This window comes from Labeo rohita, chromosome 13 (genome assembly GCF_022985175.1).
Source record: "Labeo rohita strain BAU-BD-2019 chromosome 13, IGBB_LRoh.1.0, whole genome shotgun sequence".
Lineage (NCBI taxonomy): Eukaryota > Metazoa > Chordata > Actinopteri > Cypriniformes > Cyprinidae > Labeo > Labeo rohita.
Genome location: NC_066881.1, coordinates 34,952,055 through 34,970,045, shown reverse-complemented (window position 1 = coordinate 34,970,045; position 17,991 = coordinate 34,952,055). Strand labels below are relative to the sequence as shown.

General features: G+C 32.3%; 1 protein-coding gene across 3 annotated transcripts in view; it reads right to left on the bottom strand.

Moving 5' to 3' along the window:
- Nucleotides 1–266: 266 nt before the first annotated feature.
- hs3st1l1 (heparan sulfate (glucosamine) 3-O-sulfotransferase 1-like1) overlaps nt 267–17,991 on the bottom strand; it is a 76,480-nt gene continuing 58,755 nt past the window's right edge. For 2 of the 3 annotated variants that reach the window (XM_051126802.1, XM_051126803.1), the window contains exon 2: nt 267–4,145. In XM_051126802.1, the coding sequence (XP_050982759.1) occupies nt 3,093–4,022 (930 nt within the window). In that variant the 5' untranslated portion in view covers nt 4,023–4,145 and the 3' untranslated portion in view covers nt 267–3,092. The remainder of the gene's footprint in view (nt 4,146–17,991) is intronic. The other variant, XR_007829017.1, reaches the window with a different exon arrangement.

The window sequence follows — 17,991 nt, the reverse complement described above, 5'->3', positions numbered from 1 at the left end:
TTCTATCTTCACACATAATATAATAACTTTTATTCAATATTGTATGTGCATTGATTTATTTGGCAAGTAGCTATGCAATAATGATAATGTACATTTAGACAGTCACTGTCACTAAATAAACCCTTTCAGAGTGAGAATAGATTGAGATTTCTGTTCTTGAACCCTTAATTCAGTTTCATTCAGTTTATCTGACACTCGAGCTCGTGAATACCTGCATGTTTCAAAAAGCAGATCTGAAGAAACAGACGAGATATTCAGGGCCCATTTCGGAAGCAGAACCATTTATTATCAAGTACAAGAATATCAAACGAACAGAGAAGAGAAAAAAAAGACTCAGATTTGTCTCGGGTAACTTTGTTACGACAAAGACGCTTGACAGCAAAGATCTTCCCTCACAGTTCAGTTTTAATGTCTTATTCCTTACAATTTCAGTTTGAAAACATGATCGTTCTGAAGTCTTAAAGCAACAGTTCTCATACAAATGAAAATCTGCAGTTAATTTACTCACCCTCAGGCCAGACAAGACGTAGCTGACTTTTTTCTTCAGAGCAGTAAAGAAGATTTTTAGCTGAAACTGTGGTGTTGGGTGATTCATATAATGCAAGTCAATGGCTACCGTCACTTCGAGAGTCAAAAAAGCATATACAGACAACACAAAATTAATCCCTGCAGCTTCTGATGATTTATTGACGTCTTATGAAGCAAAATAAATCACTGAACATTATTTACAACATTATTACCTGTAATCCAGAGCCTTAGGCAAACGAACCGATGTCTAGTTCACAAATGAATCATTCTTTTGAACTGATTCACCAAATCGAAGCAGTTCAAATCAGATTGAAGACCAATAAAGGCTTGTGTATTGTAAAACATCCATGTTTCACATCATTACTGGGTGCTTTAATAATATAGTTGCATGTATGTTACATCATTATGTGGTTACGTAAACTAGTGAACTACTGAATTGCACCAGTTCATTAAAACAAACTGTCCAAAAGAACCAGTTCAAGGGATATAATCATATTTCTCTGTTTGTCTGAGGCTCAGGATTCAACTACTTCACCAAAAAGAGATTCAAAATAATGATTCGTTAATGAATCACTTTTGACCGTTTGTCTGAGTCTCTGGATTACAGGTAATAAAATTGTAAATAATGTTTATTTTCTTGCACAGACTGATCGTTTCTCTTCATAAGACCTCAATATATCATCAGAAGCAACAGCTATTAATTTCACGTGGCCTGTATATGCTGTTTTAACTCTTTAAGTGTCGGTAGATATTATTTACAACATTATTACCTGTAAACCAGAGCCTTAGGCAAACCAACCAGAGAAATGTCACATTCACAAATGAATCATTCTTTTAAAACGATTCACCAAATCGGACTGAAACATCTGAAATGGTTCATAATTTCGAGCAGCACAGATGTACAAGTTACTCAATCAAAACTCACTTTCAGACGCCTGACAGTCACTTCGACTCCAAATGAGCCAAAATAGTGGTGTATCTGATCCTGTGATGAATGAATCATTTAGCGCTCCAGTTCATCCAACAGTCACTAAACTGAGGAAACAGTTTGTAAACTAGTGAACTGAACCAGTGCATTAAAACAAACTGTCCGAATAAACCAGTTCAAGGAAAAGAATCATATTTCTCTGTTTGTCTGAGGTTCAGGATTCAACTATTTCTCCAAAGAGAACTGAATCAAAATAATGATTTGTTAATGAATCACTCTGGACCATTTGCCACGGCTATTAATTTCATGTTGCCTGTTTATGCTTTTTCAACTCTCAAAGTGTCGGTAGCCATTATTTACAACATTATTACCTGTAATCCAGAGCCTTAGGCAAACGAACCGATGTCTAAATCACAAATGAATCATACATTTGAACCGATTCACCAAATTGGACTGAAGCATCTGAAACAGTTCATGACTGGAGCAGCACGGATCTACAAGTTACTCAATTGAATCTCACTTTCAAACGCCTGACAGTCACTCAGACTCCAAATGAGCCAAAATAGTGGTGTATCTGATCCGGTGATGAATGAATCATTTAGTGCTCCAGTTCCTCCAACAGTCACTAAACTGAGGAAACACTTCAGCTCGGACTGAAGACTGATAACAGCTAGTTTATTGTAAAACATCCATGTTTCACATCATTACTGGGTGCTTTAATAATAAAATTGCATGTATGTTACATCATCATGTGATTACGAAGTGAACTAGTGAATTGAATCAGTTCATTAAAAAGAACCAGTTCAAGATCATCAGAAGCCACGGCTATAAATTTCATGATGCCTGTATATGCTTTTTCAACTCTCAAAGTGTCAGTAGCCATTATTTACAACATTGTTACATGCAATCCAGAGCCTTAGGCAAACGAACCGGAGCGATGTCTAGTTCACAAATGAATCATTCTTTTAAAACGATTCACCAAATCGGACTACAGTGTCTGAAACAGTTCATGACTCTAGCAGCACGTTACATCATTTATGTTACATCATTGTGTGATTAAGTTACTCAGTTGAAACTCACTTTCAGACACCCGACAGTCACTCAGACAAAAAATGAGCCAAAATAGCAGCGCATCTAATTTAATGAATGAACTGATTCAGTGCTCCAGTTCCTCCAACAGTCACTGAACTGAGGAAACAGTTCGACTCGAACTGAAGGCCGATGAGTCGCTGATGTGTGTATGCATGAACCGAACACTTGAATGAAGGGGGCAAATGAACATTTTAATGGTTTCTGAGTAAATGAGGGCTAGTTTATTGTAAAACATGCAAAAATCACTTTGGAACAGGTACTGCAGGTACTTATTGATTTGCAATTTATGAATCACCAAGGACCACAGTTTCAGCTAAAAAACCTCTTTACTGTCCTACTGAAGAAACAAACTCACCTACATCTCATACAGCCAGAGGGAGAGCAACTTAACAGCGAATTTGTATTTTTAGGTGAACTGTCCCTTTAAAAGCAGTTCGAAGGCATTTAAGAGACATGTCCGAGGGGGAGTGGCTTGCACGGTCCATCTGTTGTCAATCAGCCCAATCACAGCTGGGCTGTGATTGGCTGATTCCAGCCCCTCCCACTACTGCCAGTTAAAAGTACGTCCTATAAGCCGGTAGAAGTTCCGATTGTGTTGGCGCAAATACAAGCGCAGCTGTCGCAGCACAGTGCTGTTAACGGGCGGATGCGGACGTCCTTTGGACTCGTGCAGGCATCGCTCGTGGCCGTCACTGCGAATGCAGTAGAAGCCTTTGGTCTGGTTAAAATAGAAGTTGGACGCCACGATCCGAGGCGGCAGATGCAAGAAGCGTTCGACTCGCTGGAGCTCCGGTAAGGGGTCGTGGATGAGCGTATCCCCGTCCACAATGTGGATCTGCTCCAGAGGAAAGTGCTGGAGCCAGTTCCTCATGTGGACGTCGTAAAGACTGCGCTGGATGGCTTTGTAGCGCGTGTTTAGCGCGCCGTTCTTGACCAGCATGTTCTCGATGGCCTGTACGGGTTTGTGGTTCTCCAAGCGGTTGAAGTAGACTTGCGTATAGTCCGATATGACTCTCTCCGTCGGGTCTCTCAGGATCAGCAAGAGTCTGATGGAAGAGTTCATGGCGCGGATTCGCCCCGGCGCCACCGGAGACGTGAAATACCCCGGCGTCTTTTCGACCGTGATCTGATTTGGGTACGAATAGGGCATTTGCTCCCGGTACCATTCGAAGCCTTTGGCGTAGTTCTCGTCCCAGTCGAAGAAGTGGACTTCGGTGGCGGCCGCCGCCACTTCCGGATGGATATCCAGCATTTCCAGCAGCGCTCTGGTGCCTCCTTTCCGCACGCCGATGATGATGCTGTGCGGAGCGTGTTTGCTGGTTCCCGGAGGGGGAACTAAAGAAGGGCCGACCGTATCGTTGCCCAGATCTCCCGGGGCCGGCGTCGAGCCGCCCGGCCACACTTGGATGTACTCTGGCGGGGCGGCAAACGTCCGGAGCGCCAGGAACAAAATGTAGCTCAGAAGATTCGCCATGGAGAGGGTGAGAAGAATTGAGAGGAAGAACGGCGGTCGATGGCGGGTCGGAGTTGAAGGAGTTTCACAAACGCAAGTTGGAAGAGCTCAAGGACGAGGTGAAGCCACCGGTCCACAGCGCATCTGGAAAACACAAGAGAAAAGAACAACTAATTAGTTTATTTGACTTACTATTCAGATTAAAAGTCACCAACTCTCACAGAAAATGTTGATCTAATTTCCAGCCCGTGTAAACCAAATCAATTAAAAATCATTTTCAATAACTGAAAAGCGGAATTAAATTAAAATAAATTAGTATATAAAAATAATGAAATGTTGCCTTGGCAATTAAAATAATTACTAAAATGACTAATTGAAAAGTCAAATCTGAATAAATCATAACTATTTATAAATATTTTTTAAAATGAATAAACATGAGAAAAGCACAACAAAAATAATTAAATCAATTAAACTAAATTGAACCGAAAAAGCTGAAATAAATTAAACTAGAAATATATCATGATTTTTTTCTTTTTTTCTTTTTTTTTTTTTTGCCTTGGTAACCAATTAAATACGTTTAAATACTAAAAAGACTTATTGGAAAAAAAAAGTAAAAACTAAATAAATTCTAAGTATTTATAAATATTTTTTTAAGACTAATAAACATGAGAAAAGTAATTAGTAAAAATGAAATTAAATTGAACTGGAAAAAACGCTTAAGTAATTAAAATATAAATATAACATGATAAAAAAAGAATTTAAATGTTGCCTTGGAAACTTATTAAAATAAGTGTAAGTACAAAAATGACTAATTAAAAATAAAAGTAAAATCTAAAATTCTACTATTTATAAATATTCATAAAACTAATAAATATGAGAAAAGCACAACAAAATTAGTAAAAATTTTACTAAATTGAACTGAAAAAAAGCTGAAATAAATTGAAATATAAATATGACATGATTTTAAAAAACTGAAATGTTGCATTTGTAACTTATTAAACAAGTTTAAGTACTAAAATGAATTACTGAAATAAAAGTAAAAACTAAATTATAAATATTTCTAAATATTTGTAAAACTAATAAACATGAGAAAAGCACAACAAAATTAGTAAAAACTAAATTGAACTAGAAAAAAACTGAAATAAATTAAAATATAAATATTACATTAAAATATTGAAATGTTGCCTTGGTAACCAATTAAATAAGTTTAAGTACTAAAATGACTAACTGAAATAAAAGTAAAAACTAAATAAATTATAACCATTTATAAATATTTGTAAAACTAATAAACATGAGAAAAGCACAACAAAAAGTAGTAAAAAAATAAACTAAATTGAACTGAAAAAGGCTAAAATAAATTAAAATATAAACATTTAAATGTAGCCTTAGTAATTACTAAAATGACTTACTAACATAAAAGTAAAATCTAAATAAATTACAACTATTTATAAATATTTTTAAAACCAATAAGAAAAGCACATAAAATTACTAAAAATGAAACTGAAAAAAAGCTGAAATAAAATAATTTCTAAATATTATCAAATAAATATTACATTACATAAATATTATGTATTATAATATTTAAATTAAAATCTAAAAATTAAAATCTAAATTGTAAACATACAAATAAATGCTAATTCATACATCCTTTTTATTATTTTTTATTGTATTTAAGCTGTAGTACTAAAATGATTAATCGAATAAATTACAACTATATAATACATTTTTTTTAGAAACTAATAATTATGACAAAAGCACATAATAAAATGACAAAAAATAACTAAATGAAATTGAAATTAAGCTAAATAAAATAAAGAATAAATATTAGACAAAAAACTTAAAATAAGAAAATTAGAAATGCTGCCTGAGTAACTGAAATAAGTTAAAGTACTAAATTATAGAAATATTTTTAGAAACTAATAATCATGATAACAACATGTAATAAAATGAGTAAAAACTTAACTAAATCAAACTGAAGTGAAGCTGAATAAATTATAAGAAAATAAGAAAATTAATTTTCTTGGCAACTGAAAATAAAAATGTTTTACTTGAAGTAAATAAAAATAAATACATATTATAAATTATTCTAGATACTAAATTACTTGAACTAAAAATAAAGTCAAAATGAAAACATAAAAATATTTTTTTTGTCGTTTCATTTATTTATTTTGTAGTTAAATATATTAGTCAAGTCACTTTATTTATACAAGGCCTTTTACCATTCAGATGTGTGAAAGCAGCTTTACAGTATTAAACAGGAAAATAGTGTATCTGTCGGAAATCAAGCGTCCCCATAAATAATCCTGTTCTAAATCACAATGAAGTTGTGGATGTCAAAATAATTTTTCAATGTTTTCACACCATTTCTGAATTTCCCAATAAAACCTAGTTTTTCAGTCTCATCCCAGGCTGCTGATCGACAAAACATGGCACACATCATCTAAAGACCCTCCTGAGAAAATGAATAACTGAGACTCCTCCAAATATTTCATAAATCCAAGCCAGTTAAAATGTTTTATGTGCGGCCAGACGCCGCATACAATGTTATTGAATCCCAGTCATAATGGCTGCTAAAAAACCCTCATAACTCAGTAAGCAATTTGATTATACGGAAAGTGCTGCTATGTTTATAAAAACGCATTACAATTCTACTCTGCTAAAAACACTTGGCACAAAATTACCCAGCAACCCACAGTCGTACCTCGAGATCAGCGAGATCAATCCGCTGTCGTCCTCTCTCAGATCGCATTAAAAGCCACGGCTCGCGTTAGACCAGATAACAAAGCGCTAAACGTGAGCCGCTAACTGTGCAGGCGTGTTTCTTTACTAAAGGTGAGTCTTTTATCGCTTCGACGGACTTAAAGAAGAGCCAAGGCCAAAGTCGCAGCCAAGACGGAGGGAAAAGAGCACGGAAAGATCCTCTGAAGGACTCGCTGATTGAGTTCAAAGGATCCTGGAGTATCCCATGCAAATGTGTGAATTCGCAAACATCTTCTGACCTTTACGCTTCATCAAATTCCCGAGCGCGGCAAACAGAGACACAGTTAACGGAGCCTCTTACGCAGACCAAACAGCCCGAGCCTCCAGTCACAATATTCCTCCAGTTAAAGGTCACTTCGGTGGCATTTACCGCCGCTCTCCAAACTGATTAAAGCTTATAACTCTATTACAGATTACAGCCATCTGCACGCTTTCATCAGACGCCGTTACATGACTTGATTTCGCCTCTCAGAGCACTTTAGCCAAACTCCACACGCTCGAGTCAAGTAGATATTCTTCACGTATTAATCACCGCCTTTATTGTGATTAGCCGCTTCAAGTTGTTGGACGCTGACTGGCCACGCTGGCTTCTCAAAATGTGACCTGCACGAAAACCCTTACTGATAATTACAAACAATGGGTTTCTAGAGCTCCAGGATTGACGTCATGCAGAAAATGGAGATGGAATCACAGAATAGTGTCATAAAAATTGACTTTGGCACAATTTGGATGAGTAAATCAAAAGTAGAGTGATATGGTCTGTGGATATTGTTATTTTTGATAATAATACAAATTATTTTAATTAAATCATAAAACAAAATCTAGAAAATTTAAAACAGACAAACATTTCCTAGGGCCGTATTATCGATAAAATGTAAACAAATGATTTATAAATGTTTTATAAATTCAACTGACATCCTTTTTGATGGGGAAAAAAAAATAATAATTAAACCATTAAAAATGGAAATCACAAAACAAAGTAAACATAAAACATCAAAAAAAAAAAAAAAAATAAAATAAAATAAAAATAAATAAATAAAATGAAATTTGGGGAAAAAAATCTGAGGGTCTGAGGGTGTTTTGGGGCCCTGGAGAAGTTTAACATGCCCTCACATTTGTGCTTTTTCAGTATCTTAAAAACATGCTAATGTCTAAAGTCTGATTAATTGTTAGTTTAGTCGTTCATTTTTAGAAATATGTAAACAGATAACAATAAATAAACAAACAAATAAATGAATAAACAATTTTTTTCTACTTCACAGAATTCTATTATTGTTATTGTTATATTATAATTTAATTATTATTATAATGTTATAATTCTATTATTGTTAATGTAATAAATTATTAAATTGTTAAAGTTTAATTAAATGTAATTAAATAGAATAAAAAAGCAATCCAGAAAAATGTAAAAATAAAAAAAAAAAAAATAAAATAGATATAGGGGGGTTGGTGCACGTCATAGAATTCAATTATTAAAATTAAAACATGGAATTTTGGAAAAAATTAAATGTAATTTAGGGGGAAAAAAAAAAAATCATAGAGCCCTATTATTGTTAAGATTTTTTATAAAATAATAAATTGTTAATGTTTCATATTTTTACTTAATTAGATGTTCTTTTTTATTATTAAAATAAACAAAAAGCAATCCAGAAAAAATGTAAATAGAAAAAAAAAAACAGCAAGTGTAAATAACTTCACAGAATTCAATTATTGTTAATGTTTAAATAATGTATTAAATTGTTAAAGCTTTATGAATTCACTTCATTAGTCATCATTTTCGATTAGTGAACTCAAATTCAAAATTTGGAATTCAAAAACATCCAGGAAAAATATCAAATTGCTAAAGTATCATAATTTTAAATGATTAGATGTCCTTTTTGAGTATTAAAATTTAATTAAATAGAATAAAAAATAAACAGAAAAAAAAAAAAAAAATAAAATAAAATGAATTTTTTGGGGTGGGGGTGGGAGGTGCACCTCATAGAATTATTAATTTTCTAATAAATCATACCATTTTTGTAAAGTTTTGTGAATTTACTTGATTAGACATCCTTTTCGATTATTAAACTTTAATAAAATGGAATTTAAAAACAGAATCCAGAAAAAATTAAAACCGAAAACATGGAATTTGGGGTAAAATTTGAATGGAATTTAGGGGAAAAAATAATTATAGAGCTTTTTTTTTTTTTTTTAAAAGATGGTTTTTAATTGATTAGATGTCATTTTTGATGATTAAAATTTAATTAAATAGAATAAAAAAAAACAATCCAGAAAAATGTAAACAGAAAATATAGAATTTAATGTAAAAAAAATGAATTTGGAAAAACTAAAACATTTCATAGAGCTCTTTTATTATTAAAATTAGAATAAATTATTCAATTGAAGTTTCATGAATTAAATTCATTAGCATCCTTTTATATTAAATAAAATTTAATAAAACCACTAAAAATGGAACACAGAAATTAGGGGGAAAAAGGTCAAATGAAATTTCGGAAAAATACGAGATTTCATAGGCTTCTCAGTATAAGGGGTTTTGTTTTATCCGGGTCTCAGACATGTTTTCATGACATTCAGCCTCCTGTGCAGAAGCAGCTCAACTGTGTGACAGCAAAAAACTTTATTTTCCCTCCTGCACCGCCACAAACTGCTTCCATTTCTCTCTGTTTCTTATTCACATCTCCTTCCCGCGAGCTCAGAAAGTGACACTGCTCGTGTCTGGGGCTGTAATCTGTGCGTGGGGACGGAGGGACGCCCGCGGGCGGATGACGGGACGGAAGGACGGACAGATGGATGGACGGATGAGGAGCGGAGCGGAGTGAAGGAGCTCCAGTGTTGGGCTGAGATGAACTGATGTGTCTGATGCGCTGTGGCGTTTCTGTCTGCCTGTCAGCGCTCAGACAGTAGAAGAGCTGCCAGGGCTGATGCTAACAGCGAGACGCGCAGCCAAGACTACTGCCGAAACCCATCCGACTCACAGCAGCGCTGCATCCAACAAACCTCTGAAACCTCAGACCCACGATCGCAAACGCTGGGGCTCCCAGGTAGTTTCTGGGCGGTACAGCAGCATGCACTTTCCCCCAAAATACATTTGGACACTTTAAAGTGACTGAAAATCACTGCATTAGATAATAAATGCTAAAGAAAGTGGCCTGTGCAAACAAAAACAACCTACAGCAAACCGGCATCTCTTTCAAGTTCACACTGGTGATTTACCTTCACTTTCAGTGTAAATGCATTTCCAGGGACTGCATGAATTGAGATAAAAGCTTCAATGCAATGCAAGCTGCTTTGGATAAAAGCATCTGCCAAATGCATAAATGTCAATGTACATTATAAAAGTATAAGAGTGATTTTGTATGCACTATTACTGTATAGTGCATAGTGGTTAGAAATAAATTGCGATTTAAATGAGCAGATCTGAGACAAAAGAGTCTGAAGATGAGAGTTTAAAACTGAATTGCATATTACGGTCCAAAGTATATAAAATGCAAAATTAATAGCTAAAGTAAATAAATAAATACATACTTACCAACCTGACTGTTGTATTACATTTAAAAAAAAAAAAAAAAAAAAAAAGAAAAAAACAGAACCTGGCTGTCATGTAATAGTCAAAAGTATACAACAAATATGATGTACAGTTAAAAATAAATAAAATAAAATAAAATAAAATAAAATAAAATAAAATAAAATAAAATAAAATAAAATCATTCACAAATAAACAAACAAACAAACAAATAAACCCTCCCAGGCTGGCTATCATATTACGGCCAGATGTTTATAATAAAATAAAATTCCTAACTAAAAAAAAAGAAGAAGAATAAATGAAATAAAAAAAAAAACATTGCAAAATCACTATTGTATTAAACAAATAAATACCAAAAATATCACAAGCTGACTGTTGTACAGTTAGAACTATAAAATAAAATAAGATAAAATTATTGTTAATTTTTAATAAATTATTAAAGTATATGAATTCACTTGATTAGTCACTTTTTTATTAAACATGGAATTTGGTGGAAAAAATAAATGGAATTTAGGGGAAAATATCATAGAGCCCTATTATTGTTAAAATGCTTAATAAAATATTACACTGTTAAAGTTTCAGATGTCCTTTGATTCTTAAAATATCTAACTAAATAGAAATAAAAATAAAGCAATCCAGAAAAATGTAAACAAAAAACAAAACAAAATGGAATTTAGAAAAAAATAAAACAAATTTAATAGAGCCCTATTTTTTTCAAAATTATAACAAAAAAATAAATAGTTAAAGTTTTATGAATTAATTTGACCTTTTTTGATTATTAAAAGGTAATTAAATGTAATAAAAAAAAAATCAAAATATATTTTGAACATATTTTTCCAAGTTAAATGATACATTTTAATGATACAATAAATTATACATTTTGAAACATTTGACTGCCTTTGTTATTTTGATACTTTGTTACTTTGAAGTGCTTTAATGATACATTTAAATAAATACACATATCATTCATGCTTACTATTTACCATTAATACACACAGTTTGACATTTGTGGATATTTAGTGTTAAAGATGCATTATAACAGGATTTCTCCTCTCTCCTGTGTCTGCGTCCGTCAGCTGCATCTATTTACAGAAGCAGCATGTTCGCAGATGACAACTCTTGATAAATTCCTCTGTCTGCGCACACTATGGGTCTCTATCTAAAGTTTAGTCATGATGAATGCGCACGCACACGGGCGCGTTGAGCTCCAGGTCTCTCCACGGGACACAAAGAGCCACTAATTACCCAAAGCGCCTGTTTCTGCGTCTCATTCTTATTCCGAAACTCCGTCTTTCTTCAAGACGAGATGGAAACAGCAGGCAGCGTGATGCTTAGCAGAGCCTCATTTGAAAGCGATTAGCATAAAACAATAATTAATCCAATGAAGCCTGATATTACAGTGCTCTTTTCCCACAGTATCACAACTGTTTTTACAGCTGATAACGAGGTTTTGGCACGAACCGCAAACGGTGTGCGATAACACGGTGGTGCGCTAGAGGACGAGGTGAAACTTCACTGTTTTAGTAATTTTGAAGATTTTGCACTTTTAAAAGTAATGTTTCTTCATACGCATTGATGGTTCCATGAGAAACCTTTAACATCCAATGAATCTTTTACTGCACAAAAGGTTCTTTATAGTGAAAAACTGTTAAAATTGTCTTTACAGTAAAAAAAAAAAAAGGATGTTCTTTTAAGAACTGTTCACCTAAAGATTCTTTTGGGAACCAAAAATGGTTCTTTTTGATCTGGGAATCGATTCCAAAGCATTGGGAATCAAGAATCAATTCCAGAGGTTGGATTTGATTCCATCAAAGTGAGTCGACTCCTCTGAGTTGCTTGGGTCTTACTATTTTAAGTTAAGTTTACTGAAAAAGTTCTTTGGAAGTTCTTTGCTCTTTGGAAACCAGAAATGGCTCTTCTTAGGGCTGGGAATTGATTCCAAAGAGAATCGATTCCGAGGCGTTGGGAATCAAAATTCGATTCCAAAGATTGGAATTGATTCCATCAAAGAGAATCGACTCTTCTGAGTCACTCACTACTAATAGTGATGAGAAGTCTTGGGTGAAAAGGTTCTTTAGGTGATGAAAATATTCTTTACACCAAGAATTTTAAAGACTTGATCACTAAAACATTCATTTGGGAACCAAAAAACGTTTTTCGTAGGGCTGGGAATCAATTCCAATGAGAATCGATTCCATAGGAACTGAGAATCAGTTCCAAAGATTTATTCAATTCCTTCAAAATATTCAGTTCTGAGGCACTGAGAATCAAGATTCAATTCCAAAGGTTGGAATTGAAGGTTCTTAGGGCTGGAAATCGAAAAGAAATGATTGAGGTATTGGGAATCAAGAATTGATTCCAATGGTTGGAATGGATTCCATCAAAATGAATAGACTCTTCTGGGTCACTCACTAATAGTGATGGGAAGTCTTGGAGGAGAAGGTTCTTTAGGTGATTGCAATGTCCTTTACACCAAGACATAAAATCGTTTCTTCAAGAACTGACCACTGAAAGGTTCTTTTGGGAACCAAAAATGGTTCTTTTTGATCTGGGAATCGATTCCAAAGCATTGGGAATCAAGAATCAATTCCAGAGGTTGGATTTGATTGCAACAAAGTGAGTCGACTCCTCTGAGTTGCTTGGGTCTTACTATTTTAAGTTCACCGAAAAGTTCTTTGGAAGTTCTTTGGAAACCAGAAATGGCTCTTCTTAGGGCTGGGAATCGATTCCAAAGAGAATTGATTCCGAGGCGTTGGGAATCAAGATTCGATTCCAAAGACTGGAATTGATTCCATCAAAGAGAATCGACTCTTCTGATGGGAAGTCTTGGGTGAAAAGGTTCTTTAGGCGATCAAAATATTCTTTACACCAAGAATTTTAAAGAATTCATCACTAAAACGTTCATTTGGGAACCCAAAAACATTTTTCTTAGGGCTGGGAATCAATTCCAACGAGAATCGATTCCATAGGAACTGAGAATCAGTTCCAAAGACTTATTCAATTCCTTCAAAATAGTCAGTTCCAAGGTGTTGAGAATCAAGATTCAATTCCAAAGGTTGGAATTGATTCAATGAAAGAGACTTTTCTAAGTAGCTCTATAATAATAATAATAATAATAGTGATGGAAAGTCTTAGGGGTAAAAGGCTCTTTACATTTATAAAATACTCTTCACACCAAGAAAAAAAGGGTCTTTTAAAAATTGATCACTGAAAGTGTCTTTTGGTAACCAAAAATAGTTCTTCGTAGGGTTGGAAATCGAAAAGAAATGATTGAGGTATTGGGAATCAATAATTGATTCCAATGGTTGGAATGGATTCCATCAAAATGAATCGACTCTTCTGGGTCACTCACTAATAGTGATGGGAAGTCTTGGAGGAGAAGGTTCTTTAGGTGATTGCAATGTTCTTCACACCAAGAAATAAAATGGTTCTTTCAGGAACTGACCACTGAAAGGTTCTTTTGGGAACCAAAAACAGTCTAGGATTTTGGAATCAAGATTCAGTTCCAAAGCTTTAAAGAACTTTACATAAACACAAGTTTAAACATAAATATGTTTTGGTGTTTTTCTGCTGATTAAGGGAAAACACAAGACTTCTGCACTGCACAAATGATTCTCAAATGCAAAAATGCTATGAAATGCATCATATTTAGTGAGATGACAAGAAGCAATTCCATGGCATTTGGAATTGAGAATTAGAGGCACTGGGAATCAAGAATGGATTTTAATGGTTAAAATTCCATCAAAGGGAATCAACTCTTCTGAGTCACTTGGTAATAGTGATGAGAAGTCTTGGAGAAAAAGGATCTTCACACCAAGATGAAAGTGGTTCTTTTAAGAACTGTTCACCGAAAGATTCTTTGCAGCTGGGAATCGATTCCAAAGTGTCGGGAATCAACAATTGATTCAAAATGTTGGAATCAATTCTATCATAGTGAATCAACTCTTCTTGGTCACTCACTAATAGTGAAGGGAAGTATGATTCACTTTCACAAACTGGTTCTTTCGAATGGTTGATTTCAGTGAATCGCTTCAAAAAAGCTGACTCAGTGTCACGGCATGTCACACTGAATCATATAAAGATACAAAGATAACGTATAGAAATATAACATATAGACAACCAGTCTTAATACATGTAAAACTAGTCTTATAAACTCCACAGTTTTGCTTAAAGCAAAATGTTTTGAATTCTGCTGATTTGCAAATTCTGATTTACAATTTTGATGATGCGGAGTAAAAAAAATATTAATAAAAACTATCACTTTTTTTTTTTTTTTTTTTTTACAAAATGAAAATGATTTTTAAATTATACCTATATATCAGCTTTAATGCACTTATTAAAAAAACAAAAGCAGTCAAACGTCAAAGGTTTTGGATTTAATGACAAAAGGAAGCATTCAAAATATGTAGTTTACAATTTATAGTTTAAAATGGTGGAAAAATATGTTCAAATACTCCATTTAATGTCAAAGAACTTTACATAAACAATTTTAAATACGCTTTGGCCTTTTTCCTGCTAATCAATGGAAAATTCAAGACTTCTGAACAAAAATTAGGGCCCTATGTTTTATTGTTTCCCAAATTTCGTTTTATTTATTTCTCAAATTTCGTTTTTCCATTTGAATTTTTCTGGATTTTTTTTTAAATGGTTAAATTACATTTTATTAATCAAAAAGCAGGTCTAATTAATTAAAATTATGAAACTCAAGTTAACATCAATATAACAAAATTTAACAAAAATGACATGTTTAGGGCCTTATGAAATGTTTTATTTTTTTCACCTTCTGTTTGGTTGTTACCAAAAAACAATTTATGAAAGTGTATTTTTACAATATTTTTACAATATTTAAATTTTCTCGTTATCAAACGAGGCCATAAAATATTAATTTAATTTATCTTTTAATCAAATGAAAATTAAACAAACTTTTTTTTTTTTTATCATTATCATATAATGTTTAGAGTTACTAGTCCAAATCATGATTTGATTTAAGAGTAATTACCTACTTTTGACTCATTCATCTAAACTTCAAATTGCGTGACTTTTGTATACAGTAAATTACATTTCTATGACTGTATTCCATGATTCTGTCCGCGTTTTCCACATCGCGAAAATCATAAGGCCTTAAAAAATTAAACATAAATGCAAACATGCAATGAAATGCATCATATTTAGTGAGAAAGTGTGACATGCTCCAGCAAAACAGACACTATTTTTGGAATCAGCAGCTCAAAATTAGCTAGAAATTATCAGCATAATTGCATAATTATCAATGCATACGAAAGGAGGTAAATCTTCATATAACACAGTCATAGCGAGATTAGGTGATAATGAAACTCCAATCTTCAAAAAAAAAAACAAATAAATAAATAAATCAAAAAAGATTCAAACCAGGATTCGAAATCAGAGTCGATCCCAAAAATTTTGGAATCTTTATTTAAAAATAAAGAGTGTGAAGAAGCTTAAAGCACTGCAGATGCTGAGGAAACGTTAACATTACTGTCCGATAAACTGGGACTCTTCTCGACTGGTGTGTTTACTGCAGTGTTCACTCTCACACAAGCTGTAAACAAAACATGCAGTTCTGAGTGCATGACACACGTGTGTCGGATGCCCTGCGGCGAGGATGCTGCCGTTCGTTACTTCAGCCGTGTGAGAAGGAGCTGAAGGATGCCGGCACGGGATGCCGGGAGGATGAAGGATCCGGCGGTAGATTATCTGGCCGCTGGAGTTCAGCCTGTCTGCAGTGATGCCGTGAACTAATCCCGATCAGAAGGGATGATGGGATATCCTCTCGCGGGTCAGGCCTCTGTGAAATCAATCCTCGTATGTACTCGCTCACGCTCGCTTTTTTCTTTTTAAAGGCCTTTCGCCTCTCTGCTCCCTGTTTACTCATGCGCGCTTTCTGTCAGTCACGATAACAGAGCGGCTCTTACGCTTTTCTGTTTTTTAACATAACATTTCTGGTCATATTTTAAAGTCACATTTCAACCAAAAACAACAGGAAAAATATAAAGTAATAAAAAAAAAGATACTTTCTATTGATTTGATACTAAACTGCATACATTTTAAAAAAAGACGCCTAATTTGATGCAAAACTACATTGACTGAAATTCTGTCTGTTCGCTTTTATGGAAGAAAATTGTTGAAATGTATGAAAATTTATTATGAAAATTAAAATACAGAAAAAACGAGGCTTAAAAGCAAAAATAAATAAATAAATAAAAATAACAGTAATAATAAAAATAAATTATAAAGATTTTTTTTGCCTTTATCATTTAAAAAATTTTAATAAACAAAAAAAAAATATCTTAATGGTCCATAAAAAACAAGGGACAAAATAAAAAAATAAATAAAGTAATTAATTAATTAATTAATTAATTACAATTTTAAAATAAATAAAATAAACGAATAATAATAATAATAACAATAATAATAATAATGAAAATTATTAAATAATAAAATAAGTTTAAAAATTGGGAAAAAAAAAAAGCCTAATTTGATGCAAAACTAAACTGAATTTCTAACTGAATTTCTGTCTGTTTGCTTTTATGGAGGAAAATTGTTGAAATGTACGAAAATTAAAATACAGATAAAACAAGGGATAAAAGCAAAAAATAAAAAATAAAAAAGAAATAAAAAAAACAGTAATAACAAAAATACATACATACATACATACATACATACATACATACATACATATATACACATATACATATACATATATATATATTTGTATCATTTAAAAAAAATTAAATAAACAAAATATCTTAACGGTCCATAAAAAACAAGGGACAAAAATAAATTAATTAATTAATTAAAATGTAAAATAAATAAAATTTATTATTATTATTATTATTATTATTATTATTATTATTGTTAATAATAATAATAATAATAATAATAATAATACAGAAATTTATTAAATAATAAAATAAAAATAAAAAAAATAAAATAAAAGCCTAATTTGATGCAAAACTGCATTAACTGAATTTCTGTCTGTTAGCTTTTATGGAGGAAATTTGTTAAAATGTATGAAAATTAAAAAAAAAAAAAAAAAAAAAAAAAAAAAAGATCCTAATGGTCCATAAAATAAAATAAAATTAAATTAAAAATTGTTATAAATAAATAAAAACAAAAATAAATAAATAAATAAAATGATAAGCCTAATTTGATGCAAAACGACATTGACTGAGGAAAATGTATGAAAGTTAAAATAATGTCAAAATAAAATGGTCCATAAAAAACAAGGGATAAAAGCAAATAAATAAAAAAAAAAAAAAAAAAAAAAAAAAAAAAAAAAATAATAATAATAATAATAATAATAATAATAATAAGAAATAAAGAAAGAAAGAAAGAAAGAAAGAAAGAAAATGATTCAATAATAAAATTAATTTAAAATTCGCAAAAATCAAAAATAAACCTAATTTCATGCAAAACTACATTGTATTTCTGACTGTTAGCTCTTATGGAGGAAAATCGCTAAAATGTATGAATTTATTTAAATACTCTACCACAATAGCATTTTAAAGAAAGAAAATGTTTTATGTCATATATTTTGCAATGCTAGACACACTTTGTAGTCTTGCAGATAATCAACAATCTACATAACTCTTCAGTGCATGCATATTTTTTTTTCTTGTAACAGCAAGAAACTTCAGAAAGAACTCTAATCCCTGTAGGCTAATTCACTTTCTTCATGCAAAAAAA